Here is a 24,711-nt window from a genome sequence, read left to right as displayed (position 1 = left end):
AAAATCCCTAAATAGTTTCAATGTTTTTTTAACCTATGAAATTCAAAACTGTTGACATGATTTCCCATCATGTATATCATCATCTACAAATATTTCAAATTCATTGAGATATGGAATTGGCTCCCTGGTGGCCTGACGGGCATCTCATCTCTTAGTAAGGCTTTCTAAAATGGTCAAAGGGAAGAGACAAAAGTTCATGAGTTCATCATCACTCCTGAAGAAGCCATGTCACTGAGAACATCAGAGGTCCTGATGATGCAACAATCCAGGGTACCAAGGCACTTGGGAAAATTACAGAAATACCTTCACAATCCTAAGACCTCCAGCTATCTACTGCTTATCTTTGTGAGTTTCCCATATTTTACTGGTCCTCCGCTCCATGTGCCCTGAAGTGGCTCACATGGTGCTGAAAAGTCAGAGTCCTTGCACAGCCTCCAAGGCCAAGGCTACATCTCTAACTTCATCTCTGATCTTTTCCCCTTGCTCCTCTGCCCTAGCCTCGTTCATCTCCTTGAGATTCCTCAGCATGGCCAGAGGCTCCAGCCCCAGGACATTTACTCTTGCTTTTCTCTCTGACAGTCCTGTGAGCCAGGGCTCTTGCTGACTTCCCTCACTCCATCTGCCTATCTGCAGGACGTCACATTCTCGTGCCCATCCTCAGCATGCTCTCTGTCCCCCAGCCCTGTCACTGCTTGACACCATGGCTTACCTTTGTCTATTATTCCTCTCCCCTCTAGAATGAAAACCCCATGAAGACAGAGATGGTGTATCTATTCATAGCTCTATCCCTGGTGCCTGTACACAGCAAGGGTGCCATAAATACCTACTACATGAATGAGCTGTGAGCAGCTTTCATGAAATCTGGCAATCTTAAGGAATCTGCCACTGATCTCAGAAACAGACTCCCGAACGACACTCTGACTTGGTGAATAAAATGATTATGGACTGACTCCAGAAGCACCACAGTCATGAGATACTCAAACATCCATGCAGGAGGCAGTACAGAAGTCTGCTGTGCAAGCAAATGGACCCATGGGCATCTCAACTGATCAAACTCTCACTTCACCAGCACATAGCAAATAAAAAAGGCTTCAGGGACATCTACCAGTCCCAGGTTCCACTAGCACACAACAAGAGACAAAGATGGGATTTTTGATTCCCATCAAAAGGAAGCAGAGAGTGAAATCCTCCTCTGTTTCACAGTTTCCTATTTTCGATGATTTGTTTGAAACAAACGAATCAAGTTTCCTCACTGTACAGCATCAGTGACTAAGTGAAATAGCTCATTTCAACCATGATGTAAATAAAATAGCTTTCTTCATTCCTTATAAGATTTAATAAACTTTATGTTGTCTTAAGATTTTATTTCTGCCATACATACCTTATCAGCATATTTGGCCTAAGCAGTCATTGATGCTTTTCTTTTAAAGACAATCACTTATCTTTAAAAATAGTATCCCTATAGTCTTACTGCTTTTTGTGGATTACACTTTCATTTTGAAAATTAATTCATACCAAGATCTCTTGTTAGTATTTCATCAAGTGTTGTTAAAATAAAACCAACTCTCTTTCCATCCTGGCTTACCCTTAGGGATATGCAATTCATGTTTGGTCTTCTCACACCACCCTACTGGATGAATGTCAGGGGAACCAGCATTGGTCCAAAAATCATAGCAGCTTAAATAACCATCAAAGTGAAGTCTGAGGCGGTAACCACACACCTGTAAAATGGAATTTTTGCAATCCTTCATTAAATGTCATGCATTTGAAGCATACACAAAATTAAGAGAATATTCATATAGTCTGAGTGCCATAAACATATATGAACCAACCCTTCCATCCAAATGTGCTTGTATCAAAAAAAAAAAAACAGATTTAGAGATGACATCTGAATAAAACAAAATGCTGACAGATACTATGTTTTAAGTATTCAGAATGTTTTCTGTAAAGAAAACTATTCTTTTACTCAGTCTAGAAATCTGAGGTCAATATACGTCTCCATCTGTTGAAGGGTTTATTTGTTCAATCAATACCTGTCAAATACTGCTGTTGGAAACTCCTGCTGTCCCATGACAGTGTAAGTTGTAGTACAGAGCAAAACCAAAATGGGCATGACTTCACTTCAATTCTAATATATGGATCCAGCATACTCAATAAAGGAAACAATAAAACAGTGTGGAATACATCCCTAAGACATGCTATACAAGTTTAATAGCTATAATCAATCAGTAAGTTAAGTGAATAGTATTTATTATGAGATCTGATTAAAATATAGAGGTCTTTCATCATTTTAATAATATAAAATGTTTAGTAAATATTACATTTTATAAGCCATTTACTTTCATCAATGTCTCCTCATTCTATAAAATTTAAAGTTCCTATATTTATATAAATAGATAACACATGTGCATGAATATTTTTCATATACATTTCTCATTAGTTCAACTAAAACTTGAATCATGTCTCTTTTAACAGACAAAAGCAACACTGTGGATTCACTGATTATTATCAACTTCAGATGAAAACTATTTACCAGTTGAATCAAGGGTAACTGCTAATGATGAGGGACTTATTAAAAGATTAATCTTCAGAGAAGGAAAAAAATTCACTAAGAAACATATTTCACCCATCACTGACTAAAATAAATCCATAATGTACTGGAACTTGTTTATAACAGAAAGCACTCAAATTCATTATTCGCTAGAAAATTTTCTTCTATCACTGTGCACTTAGCCCAAGACAATAACACTATCTCTTACCTCAGCTACAGAAAGCACACAGAATACAGATGGATGTCGGGGGTCAATGCCTTCTAATCTCATTCCAACCTGGAAACCATTTTCGTGCTCCGGAAAGGATTGGTCCTATGAAATTTCATGATATAACATTAGTTACTGAAATACCTTCACAATGTAATATTAAAACACTTGGGGTGGCTACGCATACAATCAAGAATTTACTTGATTCTGAGCTTGGAAGCTCAGTGATATAACTGAAGATAGATGGCTGCTTTTCTATATTTGGCCCTCAAAGACGATTTGATCATTTTTATCATTTTATCATTATTTATGAAACAGTTCATATGAGAAACTACATATCCTACGAAGTTCTCATTTATTCCTCTTGCCCATTTTTCCTTTGTTATTTTAACAAGCTCTTCCTGTATTCTGGAACCAATCCTTTGTTGATTATGATGATTACCTATTCCCAGGATGTGAGTGGGCTCTTTGCTTTGTTCATGATGACTTTGTTGCAGAGAATTTTTTAAATTTTAATGTAGTAAAATATATCAGTTATTTCCTGTACAGTGTGCACATCTAACCTATGAACTCACTCACAACCCTGAAGTTACATGGACATTATCTTAGTGTTCTTTTAAAACTTCTGTTCTTCATTTTAAATCTATAATGCAACTGCAATTAATTTTGTTCTATGGTATGAGGTAGGATCTATTTTTTCATTTGGAAAATAGAGTATTCAACAAAATTTTTTCTATCATCCATACTTTCATAATCAGCAAAGTTGCCTCTATTATATCACATTTCTACATATTTGTGGGTCTATTTCTGGACTTCCTATTCTGTTCATTGGTGTATTTGCCTGTATTACATTGTCATAGTTGCTTATGACTCTATCTGGGGAGCAATCTTTATCATACTGAGTTTTCTAATTCAGGAACTTGTTTCCTTTCCATTTAAACAAATCATTTTTGGTTTTCCAAGATATTTTCAAAATTTTCAAATAGACATCATATGTTACTAAAATTTTCATACAGGCTTCAAAAATGCTTTCTTATATTTCTGTATACCTTTGAATGTTCACTGCTACTGTAAACAGAATCTACTTTGTAATAGACTAAGTGTTCCCATTCATATTATTATTTTTTAAAAGATTTTTTATTCATTTGTTCATGACAGACTCACAGAGAGAGAGAGAGAGAGAGGCAGAGACACAGGCAGAGGGAGAAGCAGGCTGCATGCAGGGAGCCTGACGTGGGACTCGATCCTGGGTCTCCAGGATCACGCCCCGGGCCGAAGGCAGCGCTAAACCGCTGGGTCACTGGGGCTGCCCAGCCCATTCATATTATTATCTTTAATAACTAGCATTATTTTCCACATCCTTGCTAAATTATTATTACTTTTTAGCAGTTTTGAGCAAATTCAGTATTATGAGTCAACTTATTCTCAATTGCAAGTAAATTGTAAGTATGCTAATAGAAAGTGATGATTAAAATCTAGTTCTATTAGTTCAAAATCCCCTTTTTAATCACTAACTTTATTACTCTTTTCTACTGTCTAACATATTAATAATGTTTATTTTTATTCTTTTGAAAACAATCTTTTCATTTGGATATGTCAAACTTAAAAGAGAAGTTGCAAGAACAAAAAATACAAAGAACATGCATAGTCTTTGCCTAGACTCATTTATTGTTAACAACAGTAGAAACATCATTTGTTTTATCATTTCTATTTGTTCCCTCTCTCCTACTTACCTGTGCATGTATACAGATATAGACTTAGAGATACACATATATGTATAGATGTACATACGATTATTTCTGAATCATTTGAGGGCCCTTTACCCTTAAATGACTTTCCCTTAAGAGCAGGCATTGTACTTTCCCTGAGAACTGGAACATTCTCTTATGTAACAATAGTTCAGTTATCAGGTTCTGTAAATTTAACATTTATATACTTGAACTAATCCTCCATTCATATTCCAATGTTTCCAATATCCAACAAAGTACTTTATAACATTTTCTTCCTCCAGAATGGGATTCAGGTCAGATATTAAATTTAGTTGATATGTCTCCTTAGTCTACCTTAATCTGGAAACTTTTCCATACTATTTTGTTATCCTTTAGAACACTGACATTTTTAAAAAAAACATAGTCATTCCCCTCCTCCATTTTTTTAAACAGAAAGTTCATCATTCTGGATGTGTCTGATGTTTCCCCACGATTAAATTCAAGTTATGTATTCTCTGCCAGTATACTATATGGGTGATGATGTGTCCTTCTCAGGATATCACATCTAGAGTGACACAATGTCCATGCATTCCCTCACTACTGATGTCAATTTTGATCACAGAATTATAGTGTTGTCTAATTCCTTCACTATATAGTTACATACAAAACATACATATACACACACACATTTATACATATATATGTACATTTGTGCATACTTACATATGTTACAAATCATATAGTTCATATATATGAATATATGAATATATATATGAATATTCATATATATACAAATTATATAGTTCATATAGATATGTCTAATTCCAACCCACCCCCAAAGGGCTTGTTCTGTCTTTTTCCATCCATTTATGTCTTTTTCCTCTAAACAGGTCAACACATTTACCCATATACTAAATGCTATAGCATATCTATTATAGTTTCAGGACTATTTTATCCACACTACTACAACAGACAAATCTACAGAAAGATTTCAGGATTTGTTTGCAATTTTCCCTCCCCACTCTGCCATTCATGAATGGAGTATATAGTTAAAACCTGTGTTCATTTCCTAGTTGGATTCATGTTTTTCTCTCTCTTTAGTACAGTTATGGTATTCATTATGGTTTAGTTCATTGATTTAAATGTGCTTTCAGTTCTTAATGATTTATTTCTATTTCTTAATATGTAGAATGTTAACATGCTTCCAAAAGTTTAAGCTATATAAAAAGGTTCTTGAAGAAGTATCTCTCCCTCCCACATCCTATCCAGCCCATTCCACCTCTTACAGGTAACCAACCTCGCTGTTTTTTGGTCTATCCTTCCTGGGCTTCTTTTTGTAAAAATAAAGTTACATTTATGTTTTGTCTAATTTTCCCTTCCTTCTCAAACAAAAGTTAGCATACTATATATGCTATTTTGCATGTTATTTTTCATTTTCTAACATCCCCTCGAAACCACTCCATGTCAAGTTACAGCAGTTGTCCACAATCTTTTTCACAGTTGTATTGTACTCCTACAGTGCATAAGTACCATAGTTTACTCAACCTTCTACTGTTCGGTGTATACCTTTCTTTATATGAACATGAGATTGTTTTTAAATCTTTATGAATTGGCTTGTAAAATGTCATAAGCACATTTACAGATCATTTTAGAAGCTTCCAAGGAAAAATTTAAGGGATGACAAAACCCAAAAATGAAATGGCAAGAATGAATGATTTCTCAGGAATATTTTATTTCTGCAAAAATAAATGTCATGTGTGCTTTTAATTCCCCCAGCCTTTTTCTCACATCTACTATGTTTCCCAGCAGATCGTATATAACAGGTTTTATGTGACTGCCTCCTGTTCACTGCTTTGAAATTTCTTGGTTAACTTCAAGAGTACTGCACACACATACATGTGTGTATAGACAACACTGATTAGAAAGTGAAGGGGGATGAGAGACCATAGGGAGTATATTAATAATCCTGAAAGGAAACTGAAGAAGCCATAATAACGGACAGAACATTTTTCATGTTTTAACAAAAGTGAAAGATACAAAATTGGGAATGGGGAAAAAACCAGCATTGTATGGAACAGACTATACCCTCTTTTCACATATTAATGATAAATTCAAGACACTGACAATAATTCACAGCCAGGAGTTAGGATGATGAACGTTATTCTTGTCAGCATTTTCAGAGGGTTTCTTGAGTGAAATTTGGGTGCTTTGGATAACACTGCAAGGAACACTACATGACCTAAACAGCCACAGCATTCTCCGGAGGGTTTCAAATAAAAAAACAAGACATTCATTTTAACAATCTAAAAGGTAGCTTTTCCTGAGAAGTAGCATTGTCTTTCATCAATCTCTTTTCTGTTAAGTGGCTTATTAATAGCCTATTTAATTTTTTCCTTTCTAAAAATCATCTATTTTATGAACATAATTGATAGCCGTACTATAAAATTATATTTCATGGTGACAAATGGGAACTGGAATCACACACTATAGCAAACAACAGTCTATTAAATTCAGTCATAAAAAAGCATAAGGTCTGCAGATCCAAAAACAAAACAAAACAAACAAACAAAAAAAAGAAAACCAACAACAACAACAACAAAAAACTTCTACAGATAAACTCAAACCAGAGAGGTTAAGAGACTTCTCAAGGGTCACATAACTTGTTTAGTGGAAGATTGTAACTGAGGACCCAAATCTTCTGAAAGCCTGCCAACTGTTTGATCCACATTAGGGGACAGATGTGGAAACATAACAAGCAAAACAAAACCTGACTCAAGGCCACAGAGGGCCTTAAGGGCATTTCCAAAAATGTACCATGTGCTCTTGGGTACATAAGTTAAGCTGTATTTAGACAGTTGCAAAATAATGAGTTTTATCACTAATGATAGAAAAGAAAAAATATTACAAGTTCTATACCTTGAAAAAGCAAGTAAAAATAACATACCATTATTTAAAAATAAAAGGAGTCAGAGCATTAGGAAAAAAAAAAACCAAACCAGTCAAAACAATACAAAAGGCCATGCGTAGAGAAAACTATACAGGCTTGTGGCAAAATTCCTTTATGAGTACAATGCATATGGCACTCATCACATGTGTGTGCCCTAAAACTACAAATATACAATGTAAACAGCTCCTGGACAGTTAGTAGATATATGTGAGAAATTATGGACATTTTACTCTGTAATCACTGAGAACCTCATACAAAATCAGAGACATTATTCCTGTACTTGTTATTTTTGAGCCATTCTGCAGATTGTAGAGGGCTGGTGGCCATTAGCCCCACCAGAGCAGCAGCTACATATGTGTAATAGAGCAGTGTCAATTCTCTAAGTGGAAGATTCTATCTGCATGCCCACAGGCATTCTATTTTATTCACAGGCAAAAGTTGGCAGGCAACAATATTTTCCTGATCTTAATTCAGTATCAAAAGAAATTGGAGAAATTAGGTATGCAAAGGAATCACAGCCACTAAAGCATGCACTTTTAATGTGCCATGCAAAGGACTGGTCCAGGACCACAGGCCTCTGGATTCCAAACCTTACATGATGGTTGTCAAAGGGAAAGATGTTTGTACACATTTCATATGCAAGATTTCTTATAACACCAAAGACCACTGCCATGAATCCAGTGGTTGCCTTCTTTCATGGTTTACCTCAGTAACATCTTCAAAATCTCAAACTGTTTCAATGTGTATCTCCAAGGCTGAAATGTCACAATTTTAAATTGACAGGTGAGACCACAAGAAGTCTTATGTAGGCAAACTGGGATATAACAGCTTGACCACATAGAATTTAACTCTTAGTTAACACTAGGATGATTTTCTTTAGTCACTGGGGAAAAAAAATCAATCATGTTATTGGTAGCATAAAAAAATCATTCAAATACTGCAGAAGGGAACATAAAAAAACATTTTCCTAAGACAAATACAATCAAAGAGAAGTTACCAGAAGTGGAAAGAATCAATCTGCCAGATTATAAGTGTGATATTCTTGTTGGCTCACCATTTGATAAGACAAAAGGAAAAACAACAACAACAACAACAACAACAAAAAGGAGTCTGAGTTTATGTTTAATTAATATATCCAGGACAATACAGATTTATCTGAAGAACCACCAGACACTCACTATCATAGCCAACAATCTATAATAGCTAGGTACAATTATCTTACTAAACAAAAATGAAGAATGAGGAATAGAAGGAATGAATATAGAGCCTGAGCTATCTTTTATCAGGCCATATACAGATGGCTTTTATACAACAAGCACTTACAGAGCACTTACCTCTGGGCCAAATCCTCTTCTAAGCACTTTACCAATGCCAATTCATTAAATCATCATAAAAGTCCTATGAAATAGGCATTATGTACATTTTGCAGATAATGAAACTAGGGCACAAGAGGTTATGTAATATGCCTAAGACCAAAGTGTGTATCTCGCTTTAGTATATGAGCAAGTAGTATGATAAATCAACACCATCCCACTTACTGACTAGAGACTTCAAAATTTTTAAACTTTTTATTTTATAATTAAAACTTAGAATGAGTTTAAAAAAAAACTAAAATTAGTGGTCTGAATATGTGCTATTTGACCATAAATTATCCCCAAATGTCATATGAGAATTTAATACAGGGTAAAGGTAGCATTTTAAGTCAGGAGAGCAAAGATAAATGTCATTAGGACACATGACTATTCATTTGGGGAAAGTAATTGAACTATATGCATACCACAACAGCATATGTAAAAATAACTTTAGATGGAGAGAAAAGGGACACAATATAATGCAGCTATTAAAAAAGCAAGACAGGGACACCTGGCTGGCTCAGTTAGTGCAGCATGCAACTCTTGATCTTAGGGTTCTATGTTCGAGCCCCATGTTGAGTGTAGAGATGACTTTAAAAAAAAAGTAAGACACTGACCTCAATCTGCTGAGGTGTCATGAGAGCCATGGCACACTGATAAATATAAATCAAGCATTAAATGAGTAAAACACAACTATTTATATAAGCACTAAATACATATCTATGTAACTAAATATATACAGACTTGGAAGTATATGGGTCAAATTATTTGAGTGGTTCACCTAAAGAGGTGAACCAACAGAAAGTCTTTTATTTTTATGCTCTTCTGTCTTATTAGAATTTTTAAATGCCACTGTAATTAGTTAAAAAATCAGCACACGTACACACACACAATTCAGTGATGACGATGCTAGGCAAGAAGACAGGACACAGGTCACAAAAAGCCTTGTAGGTCTTGTTAAGGACCTTTTAGTTTATTCTTAGTGGATGAAGCACTAGCAAAAGCTTTTAAGCAGAGGGGAGGAAAAAAATTTTTTTGCATTCTAAAAAGATCTCACTAGTGGCAGTGTAGAGAATTAACTTAAAAACAGCAAGATTAGATATAGGGAAGATGGTTATGGAGTTTTTTTAATATCTACTGATAATTGAGAATTTGCCGTGTGCCACATATACTGTCTAACTCAGCTCACTAAAGCCTTACAATCCCCTGTATTAGAACTATACAATCCCCACGTAGGCTCGGAGACATTCACAAATACCCCACTTGCACAGCTAGTCAGTAAAACCTGGAAAGTGAATTCAAACCCTGCTCTGAGCTTCACTGAAAAGTTACATTCCATCCCAGAACATGGCAGGAACCTGGATAAGTGATGAAAGGAACACAGCCAATGCAGAGCCAGAGCCGGGAACAAGCAGGAGAGGCAGATGCAGTGCCCATGGAGGAGGCAAGACAGACGATACCTGAGGACTGACTGGATGCTGAGGATGAAGAAGGTAGGGAATTTTACGCTGATACCTAGGTTTCAGGCTTGGAAGAAATACACAGATTTTCCATAGTGTGTTAATTTTTAGTTTTATGCTATCAATACTGACTGATACCTTCAAAGATTCTATAGACAGCTCATGAACAACAACATTTTTGTACCTACTTTTCAATTCCAACTTTCTAGTGCATTACTATAGTTTCAACATCCCCCCAGGTACAGTATCTTGCAATGAATCTTTCATCTTAAAACTCTATTCATTGCAAATACTGGCAGGCTATGAGAGGTTATGAAACTCCTTCCTTGCTTTCTCCTCAGGGAACTTTATGATTTTCACCTGAGCTAACAATGGAAACTATCAGGAATATTAGAATCCCTCTTGGATTTCTCTTGTTTCGATCACAGATAAAATGGAGACCTTGGATATACCTGTATCTATACGTATATAGAGATATAGATACACACACACACACAGCATACAATCCCGTATGTAAAAACATTTTTTTTATTCTTGTTTAAACTACACCTAAATGTGGCTGTTTTTAATGATGAGTAGGGATAGGGTCCATGGTTTTGAGGATTCTAGAAACTTCCTGAATTTTAAAATTTTGTGTGCAAATGGAAAAAAGCACTCCTCTAGGGAGATTACCAATAGCTTTCATTAGATGTCCAAAAGAGTCTAATACCTAAAAAAAGATTAAGAGCCACATGGCTGTCCTTTAAGGGAATCTGTCATTAATTAATCCCATGACTAAACAACATATTTAGGAGTCTTCAATAAGCAGACACAAGCAGTTCACTGCAGCTGTTCATCATAGGTATACAGGCCAGGCAACAAGGCATGTTTCAAACCCTGCTTTTTCAAACTGAGGCCTATTTTTGCCATCTATTTGCTAGGCTAATGGGAAAAAATCATCACCTACATAATGAAACATAACTTGCTGCAAGGCTTCAGTTATGATGGCAATGAAGGATGGCTGATTGTGTATTTTTACATAGGAGTCTCATTTTAGAGACTACTTCTCTGTTATTTTGAACATTTTTCATAGGTTAATTCTGTATCCTAAACTGTTGCCAAGATTATACCAAGAAGCATTCTACAAAAAGAGAACACAGAACTCATGGCACAACAAAAGTATTCTTTAATAACCTAGTGGCTCTCATTCCTCCTGCTTTGTTGTGAATCTATTCTACTATAATCTCAGATGCAAAAATTCTCATTTCTCCAGAACTACTGACCTTACTGACGGTAGGAAATTTGGCTGAGATGTGTGTGTGTGTGTGTGTGTGTCTGCGTGTGTCTGTGTGTGTATCCACGTACCCTTACCTACCCACTGACTGAATTACAGTCTCAGAAACAAAAAGAAAGCACATAGCAGAGTGAGTAGAATACTGTTAGATTTATGCAGCTTTATACCAATAAAGATCTTTACGGACAAAGAAAGAACCTACACAGTATGATATAAAGGACTACATAGAGAGAACTTTTAAAAATAACTTCTGAAGTTGTCTGATAATTCACTGGCTAACACTGAGTAGACTCCACAAATCACTGAGTATAGTGTTTAAAGCAATAAGCCCACATAGTTTTTCCCCAAATGACTAAACCCTCCTAGGGTAAAAAGACAGAGGTACTTCTAATATAAATTTGCTTCAACTGAAGGAGAAGAGCTGTCAAAACTGTCTATTTTTTATTCTGAATGCCATTTTCTTTTAAAATTTCTCTTCCTCTGAACATCTCTGAACATGACATTGGGCTTCCATCTGGAACTGCAGATAAGCAGCCTTTATGGGGCTCTAGGCCCTTCCAAGAAGGAAAAAGCAATCATGATCCAACTGTCCAACCTCACTACTTCAAATCCGCTAGACTATTTCTCAGGCCTCTGGTACTTTGAATTCCACCATTACGGAGAAGTAGGTTCTAAGAATAGGAAAAATATCTGAGCTACAAGATCAGGATGTATCTCCACTTTTGCCCCAGAACTTACAGTTCTAGAGAAGATGAGAAATGAACATGAATGAGAATTCTCTGGTCTTCAGAGTCTCAGACATTAATCAGCTTAAATGACTTCACATTGCAAGGCTACAGTCTAGTTGTAAGACACACTTCTTTCTCTGCCCAATATGCCTTGGGATTTAAGCCCCAATCTAACATGTGAATATAATACACATAGTATTTTTTTTTTACAGAATATGTTTTTTTTTCCTTAGACAACTCTTATATATCAATGAAGTCATCTTAAACAAGGGTCAGAAAAATACATATAGGAGACAAAAACAAATAGGAAAACAAACAAGCACACACTTTAAGTTAATAAAAAAGGATACAGACCAAGGCTATAATCTGATTCTAAGCCTATCAGAATTCACAGTATAATGAGGTATTTTATTTTCACTAAAACTGCATGGTCATCATGTGCCTAATGATTAGTAGTTAAAGTATCATCTAAGAAGGATCCATATTAAACCATGATAGTGTTATCAGTGATTATCAAGTATTTTGGAAGCATGATCAAAGCACAAAAAAACCCTTAACATCTGAGTGAATTGTTTTGGTTAGAAAGGTCCCACTCATCTGAAGTAGTTCTACAGGGGGTTATAACAAATATGAATTTTCATGGGAGTATCTTTCTGCACCTGCAAAGTTAAACACATATCCAGACTCTTTTATCAAAAAGAAAACACAGACATGGGTTTTTCAGATTCTATTTAATGTACTGGCATATTTTAATTTTTTTTAATTTTTATTTATTTATGATAGTCACAGAGGGAGAGAGAGGCAGAGACACAGGCAGAGGGAGAAGCAGGCTCCATGCACCGGGAGCCCGATGTGGGATTCGATCCCGGGTCTCCAGGATCGCGCCCTGGGCCAAAGGCAGGCGCCAAACCGCTGCGCCACCCAGGGATCCCCTGTACTGGCATATTTTAAAAATAAATTTCAGGTCTAGGTACGGAAGTTAAATTTAGAGAGAGAGTGTAAGCTATTCCTTTCACTTGAACTTGACCAAGGAAGGCTGAGAGAAAATGGGAGTCTGTTCAAATACAGCTATCATTTCCAGGGCAATTAGGAGGTTAAATTAGGAAGGTGCCATTGTTCCCCAACTACTCCCAGCCATTTCCCAAAGAAGCCTCCCCACCACCACATCATCCTACAGATGGCTGAAATTTTCTTATGAGGACTCAAAAGTATTTCCTTCCCAAATCATAACAGGTTATCACAGATTTCAAGGGAAGTGGAGGGACAGAGGGCAATACAAGAACGTGTTAAGGAGCGTCCAAGATAAAGACATGGCAGAAGAAAGCAGGGGAGGAAAGGTGGCAAAGCCAAAGTCTACATAATGATTTTGCTTTGCTTTTGATGACCAAGGAGAGGGAATGTTTCTGTTTCCCTCATGAAGGCTGGAGGACGAGCACCATGACGAGAGTGGAGGATGTGGAATGGCAGCATCCGGCAACACTGAGATTTCAGATGGAGCTCCAATCATGAGTGATTTTTCAGGCTGGACACTCAGCCTGAAGCACAGAAGATCAGGACGTGGAGATCAAACACCACAGCTGGTGGGCCATGCTTGATGAGGAGCAGCCAAGAGCATCACTGTGGCCCAGCAGGGCAAGCCCAACAAGGACGAAGCCTTGAGAGACCTGGTCCCAGCTAGTGCTCTGAATGAATGCTGTCGGGCAGGGTGGGCTCTGGGAAGGGCAAAGGACTAGAATCTGAGAAGTGTAACTTTAAGAATTCTGGCATTTAATAAAGTGAACCACATGTCAGACATTGTATTGGGCTAAACACTGTATATACATTTTATGTAATTCCTCAACAGTCTCGAAGGAGCGAGTGGTATTATCTGCCACTTTCAGTGAAAAACTACGAGTCAGCGAAATCCATCACAGAGTCCTTCTTCTATAAACAAGAGGAAAGAAACTGAAAGGACTCAATGAGGCAGCACATGTACAAGCACCAAGGCACAATAAAAAGATGCTCAAAAATGTGCCTCTCTCAAGGAATCACAGAGCAGAAAGAATTTTTTTAAAAAAAAACAGAAAGAGGGATCCCTGGGTGGCGCAGCGGTTTGGCGCCTGCCTTTGGCCCAGGGCGCGATCTTGGAGACCCAGGATCGAATCCCACGTCGGACTCCCGGTGCATGGAGCCTGCTTCTCCTTCTGCCTGTGTCTCTGCCATTCTCTCTCTCTCTCTCTCTGTGTGTGACTATCATAAATAAATAAATTAATTAAAAAAAAAAAAAAACAGAAAGAAACCCAGTCAGTCTTCACAGAGATTACAGTTCTACCTAGAGACATAACACATTTACGTGTAATCACACAGAATCACATAAAAAGCAGACATGCTATGTACACAAATGACAAACAGAGCCACGGTTTACAAAGACCATTCCAGCAATGGTGTGCAGGAAGCTTAATGGTGGGGCTGGCCACCTGGACAGAGAGAGATCATTTTAGGAAGTTTCATTACAATTGCTATGAAAATAAAATGCAGGTCCACTCCTACAATAAGGCAGCAATGGTAGGGCCAGGAGAAGGAACTGAAGGGCAAACCTGAGCAGACCAGACTGACAAACATAGGCCAGAAGAGAGAAGAGGAAGGGAAATGAATGCAGAGGCCCTTCCCTGGACCAGTAACCCACAAAGCAGACGCAGGAAGGCAGACTGGGAAAAGGAGTCCCGTTTGCACATGCTGAGTGTTAAGACTGCTGGGGGCCACCCAGGGGAGGGTTGGGAGGACCAAGAGAAAGGTCGAGGAGGTTACACACTCCATGGGGTCAAGGTGAAACTCAAGATGCCCCAGGGGCCATGCAGAATGGAGCCCTAAGACTGAAGCCCAGGAGAAGAGGACTTTCAGGAGTGGCTAGGACCAAGCAAAAGCAGCAGCTGACAGTGGACAGCATTCCAGGGCAGAGGGAGTAGAAGCCAAGGCCTGACACACACCTGGCTTTGAATTCAGGAAAGGGAGTCTTGGTCCCTTCTGCAGGCAGTTTCAGGTAGCAGTGGGGAATAAAGGCCAGAATGCAGAGTTGGAGGAGGAAAAGGTTAGAAAATGAAGAAAAGAGAAAATGCAGGCCAACATTACAAGAAGCTAGAGCAGACTAAGGAGATGAGCTATTAAGGGGAATACATGACCAAGGGACAGTATGCTTTCTTAAATTTGAGACAATTAGGTAAATTTATATTCCAGATACAAACACTTAGAAGGAAGCAAAGGTAACTTATAAGCAGGACATGAGATGACTGATGGGTGGTAGATCAATGGTCTCTAGAAAAGCAAAAAACAGGAAAGCTCCAGAGTATAGGTAAAGGGGATGAGGGGTAGGAGGAGGGTACTTCTCCCAGTTCAACATGAGAAAGAGGTATGAGTAGGTGTGAGTGAAGGTTTGTGACAGAACATGGAGGGAGGTCACACCATGTCCACCAAGGGAGTGACAGCTTCTTGCTGGAAATGAGGCAGATGCCTGAGAGAAGTGCCTTCCTAGGAATCAGGGAGTGCTCAGACTGACAAAGGGTGGCCAGGCACTGCCCTCTTAGCAGAGACTGTAGATCTACAGTGCCACCAATCTGCAAGGCTTTGTGGTCCTTCTCCAACAGGGCTTGTCAGCTTAGTTAGGTACAGAAGTTAGAAGACACATATGATTCATCCAGAGCCCGGATTCTGGCAGACATATATGGGGAGAGGATGATGGAGGATGAGGTAGTCAAAGATCCTGACAAGAGAATGGTTGATTTGATGGAACCGGGGGACCTAGCCTGGCCAGGGGGAAGATATAAAGCCAGAAGGAAGAAAAGGGACAAATTCAACAGCTATGTTGAATTAAAGGAAAAACTGGTACTGTGGGAATAAGGGAGAGAAAGGGCTGCAAGGGCAGTGGATGGGACCAGACAGTGAGATTTAAAGTTCCACAGTGCAGAAGAGGTTCAATTCTGATTTATGCAAGTGTGGCACGAAGCAGGTGGACTGCATGGGAAAGGAGGGTCAGGCTCAGGTGGAGGCACTCGTGGTATTACGCGGCTCATGTAGGCAAAGGATGTCCAAGGATGAGAGGGACACTGGGGCAGGGGCAGAGGGGAGCTCAGGGCGGGTAGCACGTGAGCATGCATATGCACACAGGTGCACACACACACAATCCAATGAAGTAACAAGAGTGGAAACAGTAGGGAGGAGATGGCATAAACCTCAAGGTAGGGAGGGCTGCAAAGTGACAAAATACTAAGGAGCAGGAAGTAGGAGGCTAGGCCCACTGACTTCGGGGGGTAAAGAAGTGAGTTTGGTAGAGGGGAAAGTGCACTCTCGGAAAGCAGAGGTTATAGTGAAGCAGCTGTGCAGGCTAGCTGGAGAAAGGAGGGACTGACATGTTGAACTATTAAGGATAATGCATCACTTGTTTATTTTTTTAAGATTTGTTTATTATTTAAAGATTTTATTTATTTCTTTGAGAGAGAGAGAGAGAATGAGCAGCAGTAGGGGCAGAGAGGGAGAGAGAAACTCTCCCTCAAGCAGATTCTGCACTAAGCCTGGAGTCTGACATGGGGCTGGATCTCACAACCCTGAGATTGTGACCTGAACTGAAATCAAGAGTTGATCATTTAACCTACTGAGTCACCCAGGCACCCTGATACACCACTTGTTTTACCACTGGGGTTGCTGCAGCAGTCACAGAATGATGGGAGGGAGCCGGCTATGAGAAGCCACTCAGGTCAGAGACAGGGACAAATCAGCATAGTAATGGAAAGGCGTTGGCACCCGTGGTCAGTGGCTTCCAAAGACAGCCATGTCCTGATCCCTGAACCTGTGAATATGGTACGTTACATGACAAAAGGGATCTTGCAGATGTGATTAAGTCTGGAGAATCTTGAGATTGAGAGGCTATCCTGGATTATCCAGGTTGTCCTAATGTCATCACAAGTGTCCTTCCAGGAGGGAGGCCAAAGGACCAAAGCAGATGTGACCATGGAAACAGAGATTGGAGTGATGTGAGCCCACGAGCTAAGAAATGTAGGCAGCCTCTAGAAGCTACAGAAGGCAAGGAAACAGATTCTCCCCTAGAGCCTGCAGAAGGAACATAGCCCTGCTGGCTCATTTTAGACTTCTTGAACTTTAAGATAACAAATTTGTGTTATTCAGGGACACCTGGGTGGCTCAGCAGTTGAGTGTCTGCCTTTGGCTTGGCGTGATCCTGGAGTCCAGGATCGAGTCCCACATTGGGTTTCCTATATGAAGCCTGCTTCTTCCTCTACCTATTCTCCCTCTACCTATGTCTCTGCCTCTCTCTGTGTGTCTTTCATTAATAAAAAATAAATAAATAAAATCTTTTTAAAAAAATAAATAAATTTGCGTTATTCTAAGCCACTAAGTTTATAATGATTTGTTACAAGAGCAAAAAAAGAAAAAGAAAAAAGAAAAAAGAAAAACAACTCCCTTGCTATATAAACTCAAACTAAAACTATATACTACACTATAAAAGACACATGAAGTCCAAGGGTTTTAGCTTTTCCATGATAACTTTCACCTTGTTCTGAAATACCGATTTTTAAAATATGCAAGTGTCCTTGACCTGCAGGGGCTCAAGCACTCATTTAGTCTATCTGCTCAGCCATCCAACACTGGTTGGGGAGACAGGAACATCTGCTGGGCATAAAAGCAGAGTTTTCTGGGCCAGTGACTGACAACAACCAGGATGTGTGGTTTGTGGGACAAGAACAGTTTAGGGCGAGGGAGAGCTAGGCTCCCTCTGTCAGACTTGCCCCCAGAGTGCAGGTGGAGGTCCCCTCAGCTCCTGGCCAGCTAACAGGAGGGGCAGTGCCTGCCTTCATGCTAGTCCTTCGCCATCGCCCAACCCTCACTCCCACCAGCATGAGCCCAGAAGAACAGAAGCTGGCAAGTCCACAGGTCAGAGTGCACAGGTAGAGACAGCTTCAGGAAAGGGGAGGGTCTTGAAGTTCAGAGAACAGGAAGAGAGGTAGAGGCCTCACACTTGGATAAAGACTCTGAATAGTTAAGCAGAGCAGCAACAAGCAGGAGCCAGTGTGTGGACCAGCCTGACTGGCACGGAAGAAGCTCTGTGTTGATGTGCGTCTAGGGCTAGACTCTAGGGACTTTGATTCCAGGATGGCATATTAGAACTTGTGATGGGCAAGAGGGTGGGAAGGATGCTTTAGGGAGATACACTGGATGGTTAGACGACTGGCAGGGAGAGATAAAAGAGAAAAGTATTAGAACCAACTTCAAAACAAAACAAAAAATATTTTAAAGTTTGAATCAAATCAAGATAGGTGCATTTCACCAGTAATGAAGAGAAAATGTTTTTATACTTTCTGTCAACAGAAGGTGTTTATATCCTTGTGTACTCACTACCCAGATGGTAAAATAAGCCATAAATTACAAAACACTTTAGTTTGTCTCGTACAAAAAGAAATTCAAAATAGACCTAAAGATATGCAAAAATCTCATGCAAATAAAATAAGCATACTTTTAAAACTATAAACATAAAAATATATATACACATACATATATGTTTTCTTAGTAGAATACACATTTGATTTGCATGACGAAACTGATCACCTGTGTGTGTGTGTGTGTCACTGGTACACTTTCTAATACCTAAGCATTAGGATGAAAATTATATATTAAATATCTTTTTAATAGTTTTCCAATCAGGATATGCAAACTATTTCACCCCATTTTCAACATGTCAGTGTCCAAAGCTGAAAAGTTCTATCTCAGCTGCCTGACCTGAACACTATTATCACAATATTTACACAATTAAAATGGACAGTAACAGTCAAGAGCACAATATCACTCCAAAACTGAGCTCAATCTTACCATCTTTCTCAGAAGACTGGCCTGAACTACCTGCCTCTTTTATTTTACTGAAACCCATTTTCAATTTTAAACCACTACTTCATCTTAGAGTACAAATGTCCAAGCAGAGTAACACTATCTTGAACACAAGCATCTTCAATCATCAGGACAAATCAGACATAGTAACTGGTAAGCTTCTTTATCCTTGTTCAGGGTTGGATGAGATGCTACCTCTGCATGGAACACCTAGGAAACTCATTTCTTGTACATTCCACTGACAGTGAACATTCTACCTCCCACTGTTGCCATATTTTGGGACACATCTTATATCCTAGGTAGATGGCAAGATTTTCAAGCAACCATGTCATAAAATCCTTAGTGAAAATGTGAGTAGCCTGACTTAAATCATGAGTGAAGAGAAAGGCATGCCAACAGGTCAGACGTGACCACTTTCTCTCATGCTAATATTTTATGGTCACTTTCAGAGTTGACAAAATTAGAGTCCACAAGCTGAGAAAGTCATATTTTAAAGTCACATTATTAGCCAAGGAGCCCTCAAAGGCTGTGTCCTCTGCTCACCGCTCATCTCTACTCTGTGGAAAGAGTTGTGGAGTCTACTTACACTCTCTAAAGGGAACCTATTGCTGCCTTTGCATGCCACATGTCCCCTCACTTAAGCGCTTATTGGCACCTCTTTTGTCAGATCTCTGCAAAGTCGAGGGAGAAAATTAGAGAGGGAGAAAATTAGACGACCCATAACCTACGATTACACAGTTCCCTATATTGCCAGAGGGATTTAATTCAGGAACAGAAATCTCACCCTGGCCCCTTGGAGATTTTTTAGTGAATACTACGTCACAAGGGAAAACCTGGGGGAGAAATTCTCTGATCTGCAGGTGTTTTTGTACTGGCTGAAGGACCCTGAAGCCTTCTAAAGGAGAAACGGAGAAACCGTGCTAATAAACTCACTGGCTGAGCTGAGGGAAGAATGCAGACGCTGGTCAGAACCTAAGGGCTCTGCCATCAGCCAAAATCCACCTTGATCCAGGAATGAAGGCACATTTCAGCCTAACATGCTAACATGTGATCCAATCCTCAGTGGAGGTAAGAGAGGATCCTTGTCTGGGAATACACAGGGGTCTGATTTCTAAGACCCTGCATCGCTCATGGCCTATTTTGCTACATATAAGTACAGACTTCAATCACTGACTGTTCTTACATTTTCGTGGTCTCTGGCTACCTTGAGACGTTACAGAGGTCCCATTCATGCCCAAGAAGGGTCACAAGCCCGGCCTATGTCCTGTGGTTATACCTGGCACCCTGGACCTAGCTAGATGACATCTGCCCGTGTGGCTCACAGCACCTGACAGGCCTGAGCTGGCCCTGAGGCTGGCTCACTCCAATCTCCTGACCTGCAGTGACCACAAAGCAAGGACACAGATGGGCCCAGGGACAGAGAGAAAGGGAAACTACAGGTTGCACTGGCTTGCCCTAGTCAGAGCCAACTCTCTTTAAGGATCCTCCATGCTCAGAAGTGGAAGGAGGTTACCCAGAAGTCATTCAACACTGACCGGTCACGAATACACTATGAACAGACACTGTGAGGAAACATGAAAGAGAAGGAAGAAGAGACCACTTACCCAGGGAACTTAACCTGCTTTGGGGGGAGCAAACACCCTAAGTCTCATCACATGACAGTCTCCCCAGGAGTCAGCAGGGACTGCATGGTTCTTATAAGCTACAACCACACTGGACTCTATCCTGCACCGGAAGCCTAGGGAGGTTCTCAAGCTCCAGGATGCCCGGCCCCACCCTGTGAGGTTCTAATTTAATAGGTCTCCAGAACACTCATACATCTAGGTTTTCCAAAGCTCCACAAAGGCATCCGATGTGAAGACTGGGTTAAGTAGAAATCCAATAAAGCCGGATAACTGAGGTTCTCTGAGATCTGAGTTTAAAGTTTCATTATTTTTCTTGCATGCTGTTGCTATTGGGCAATAACTAATCCAATTAATTGCAAGCTTGTTTCTATGAGGCTGTCCAGACAAGAACGAACTATGAATTGATTAACCATATGGTATTTCTTCTCCCTTTTCTAGGAGCAAGAAAGAACTAGCACAAGAAAAAAAAAATGTGTTTCAAATTCAAGTATGAAGTACTGAAATGGTTCTCAGCTTTCACAAAGAAATGTGAACATTTATAAATGTATGGGTTATAATTTTTTTATTATGAAAAATTTTAACATGTATAGGAGGAGTTAATAATGTAATGGAATCCCATGTATCCACTAGCTGATTCAAGTTACCAATTTATCAATCTTGCTTCATTACCATCTCCACCTAATATATACATCTCCGTTGTCACTCAAAAAAAAAAAAAAAAAGACTGGGTTAGGTATGAAATATTTAGTATTTCTTAAATGTGAGCTGCCAGCACTGGTTTCCCTTTCTTTCCTTATTTGTTTCACTTCTCTCCTATTCTACTGCCATGGCCAGGCTTAAAACTGTTAGCCCTTTTGGGGCACCCTCATGGCTCAGTCCGTTGAGCGTTCAACTCTTGGTTTCGGTTCAGGTCCTTCCTGATCTCGGGGTCATGATCTCAAGGTTGTGAAACTGAGTCCTGTGTCAGGCTATGCGCTCAGATGGGAGTCTGTTTCTGATTCTCTCTCCCTCTCCTTCTGTCCCTCTCTGCTACATTCTCTCTAAAATAAATAAATAAATCTTTAAGGGACACCTGGGTGGTTTAGCGTTGAGTGTCTGCATTTGGTTCGAGTCTCGCATCGGGCTCCCTGAGTGGAGCCTCTTCTCCCTCTACTATGTCTCTGCCTCTCTCTCTCTCTCTTTCCCTCTGCTATGTCTCTGCCTCTCTCTCTCTCTCTCTGTCTCTCATGAATAAATAAAATCTTTTAAAAAATTGCTAGCCCTTTTGCATGATAAAAAGTACTAGATGTAACTCAACAAATACCATAAAAAGGAAAGCAAATAAAAAGTGTTAGCTTCTCAGTGCTGGTTAAAATGCAATACAATGATGTAAATCTTATGCAATTTTTAAATATAAATTCCCCTGAAACACTGAAAAACACAGACCAAGAAGAATAGAAAGACTAGCAGAAGATTTCAGAAGATTTAATACCTCAGGTAAAGATGATCCCCCTGAAGGCACAAGCCCTGCCCACCCCCCACCCCACCCCACCCCCGCCATGCAAACAGTCATTTGGTCAAGCAAGCCCACACAGGCTGCTCTGGGCATTATTAGAGTCAGGTAGAACATCATTTAGGGGTTTCGCTGTCTCCCCCACATGTTGCCTGACCCACCACTTTCATGCAACACATCGAAACAGATCCCTCGAACCTGATCCTTGGGTGGTCATGTGCAGGTAATACCTGCTAATACAAAGAAAGCCTAGCACTTATTGTTCACTATGTGCATGTTGCATCCAGTGTCCCTTATGTGTACAACTGATTTAATCCTCCAGCACCCCAAAGAGGTAGGCATGGTAGTTTCCTTACATTACAGGTGAGGGAACTGGAGCACAGAGAGACTGGATGACTTGTTCAAGTTCACAGAGCTAGAAGGTGGGAGCACTAGGTTTCAAACCCAGAAGTCCAGCTCCAGCTCCAGCTCCTGAGCACATATTCTCATCACAAAGGCTTCCATTAGCTTTGTTATGTTATTTTCCAGTGAAATCTACAAATCAAAAAGGTTGGGTGTTCTGTGTAGGCAAATGACTTCCTTCTAATTAATTCTCTTAAGTGTTCATTCCTTGCCAAAATATAAGACTGTTAGTAGTTCACCTTGGAAAACAGTTCAACAGGTGCTGCTATAGCCTTCTGTTCTGTCAAGTACTGCTCCCAAGACCATGCTTCCTGTGCAGCCACTGACGGGACTGGAAAAGAAAACACAGTGACTGTTCTTGAAACAATTAGTGACAGAAAAATAATACTTAATTGAAGATAAACTCAACAAGCAGGCTGATTAATCAAATAGGTATTCAGGAAACCCAGTAACTAATAAAAATTTTATTTCTCACTTTCTGTGAGCATTTAGTAAAATCATCTAACCAGTCCACAGTCAGCTTCTCCTGTATTACAATAGGCCTATGAATATAGTCCCCTCTCTAAGAAGACCGTTGATAAACGTTAAACATGGGTAGTTTCTTACTCCTCTCAAAGAACAATAAAGAGGTTTCTAGGTGAATGACTTGAAAATATCTGTATAATTTCCTTTTGCTTTCATACCTCTTTTGGGAAAGAATGTCAATTGGTACAACCTGTTGGAAGGCAATGTGGAAATATACGTCAAAAGCTTTAAAATGTTTTCATATATTTTGAACCAGCAATTCTGCTTCCAGGAATTTGTCTTAATGTGCTTACAGCAAATGTACCCAAGGGGCAAACATGAGGGTTTGTATCCTATAACTCCTCATAATAATGAAACATTGGAAATAAACTACAGGTCCACCAGGTGAGGGTTAATTATACGCATTGTACAGACATGTCATTTTAATAATAGGCTGTAAAATTACATTATAAAAGATTAATGGCAGAGAAAGACTATGTTAATGATACACTACTAGTGGAAAAAACCCAGCAGTTTAGAACAAAATGATCCTTTTTGGTAAAATGCATAATAGAAATATGTATTAAAATTATGACTAAAGACTAAAATTACATAAATCAAAATCTTAAATGAAGTTATCTTTAGTTGTCAGGATTATGGTTCTTCTCAATATTCTCTGCACTTTATTTTTCTGCTTTCCAAATTTTCTACATCAATAACCCCCTTCGTAATTCAAAAAAAATATCATTTTTAAATAATAAAAATCTGCTGGAAAGGATTGATAATTGTTTTAAATTTATATTTCTATGTCCCAGTAATTGTCCCTCTAGGATTAATATGCTAAGCAGTCACGATAAAAGTTGATAGTAAAAATATACATCACAACATTATCACAGCAAAAACACAGTAGAGTATTAATATGGGACTATAATACATGTACATTTACAAATAGGCACATATGTACATATGATTATAAAGTTATTAAAAACTACAGATAGATATAGTTTCTTTTTTAGATTTAGATTTTATTTATGTATTTGACACAGAGATAGAGCAGAAGCAGAGGTAGCAGCAGGCAGAGGGAGAGGGAAAAGCTGACTCCTCACAGAGCAGAGCCAGGTGTGGGGCTCAATCCTAGGATCCTGGATCATGACCTGAGTTTAAGGCAGATGCTTAACTGACTGAGCTATCCAGGTGCCCTGAAAACTATATTTTTTAGAGAATTTTCTAGGTTAAGTAAAAATCAAAGTAAGGACAAAAAACATAAAACACATTATCTTATCCTAAATTTTAAAATATAAATTATTATACATATTGAGATACTCATTTATTCAACATATTTATAAAGCACTTTCTTTGTGCAAGGCCTTATGCATAGATATTTGTCCACACATACAAACACACAGGCACAGAAAAGCAACTGAAAAGGAATAGCAAAATACTAATAGTATCTGTATGTGGATAATGGGACTAACATAAATATTCTTTCCTCTTTGTTACTTTCTACTGTTTTAAAATTCTCTACAAGTATGATTATCACACACACATACACACACACACTCACAAACACACACCCATATACACACATCCTGG

General features: G+C 39.0%; 1 protein-coding gene across 4 annotated transcripts in view; it reads right to left on the bottom strand.

Moving 5' to 3' along the window:
* L3MBTL4 (L3MBTL histone methyl-lysine binding protein 4) overlaps window positions 1-24,711 on the bottom strand; it is a 446,630-nt gene that overhangs the window by 288,373 nt on the left and 133,546 nt on the right. For all 4 annotated transcript variants that reach the window (XM_072734933.1, XM_072734932.1, XM_072734931.1 and 1 more), the window contains 3 exons: window positions 22,854-22,945; window positions 2,760-2,864; window positions 1,586-1,721 (listed from right to left, as the gene is read on the bottom strand). In XM_072734933.1, coding sequence (XP_072591034.1) covers window positions 1,586-1,721; window positions 2,760-2,864; window positions 22,854-22,945 — 333 coding nt within the window. The remainder of the gene's footprint in view (window positions 1-1,585; window positions 1,722-2,759; window positions 2,865-22,853; window positions 22,946-24,711) is intronic.

This window comes from Vulpes vulpes, chromosome 13 (genome assembly GCF_048418805.1).
Source record: "Vulpes vulpes isolate BD-2025 chromosome 13, VulVul3, whole genome shotgun sequence".
Taxonomy (NCBI): domain Eukaryota; kingdom Metazoa; phylum Chordata; class Mammalia; order Carnivora; family Canidae; genus Vulpes; species Vulpes vulpes.
This window is presented reverse-complemented; position numbering and strand designations above follow the sequence as displayed.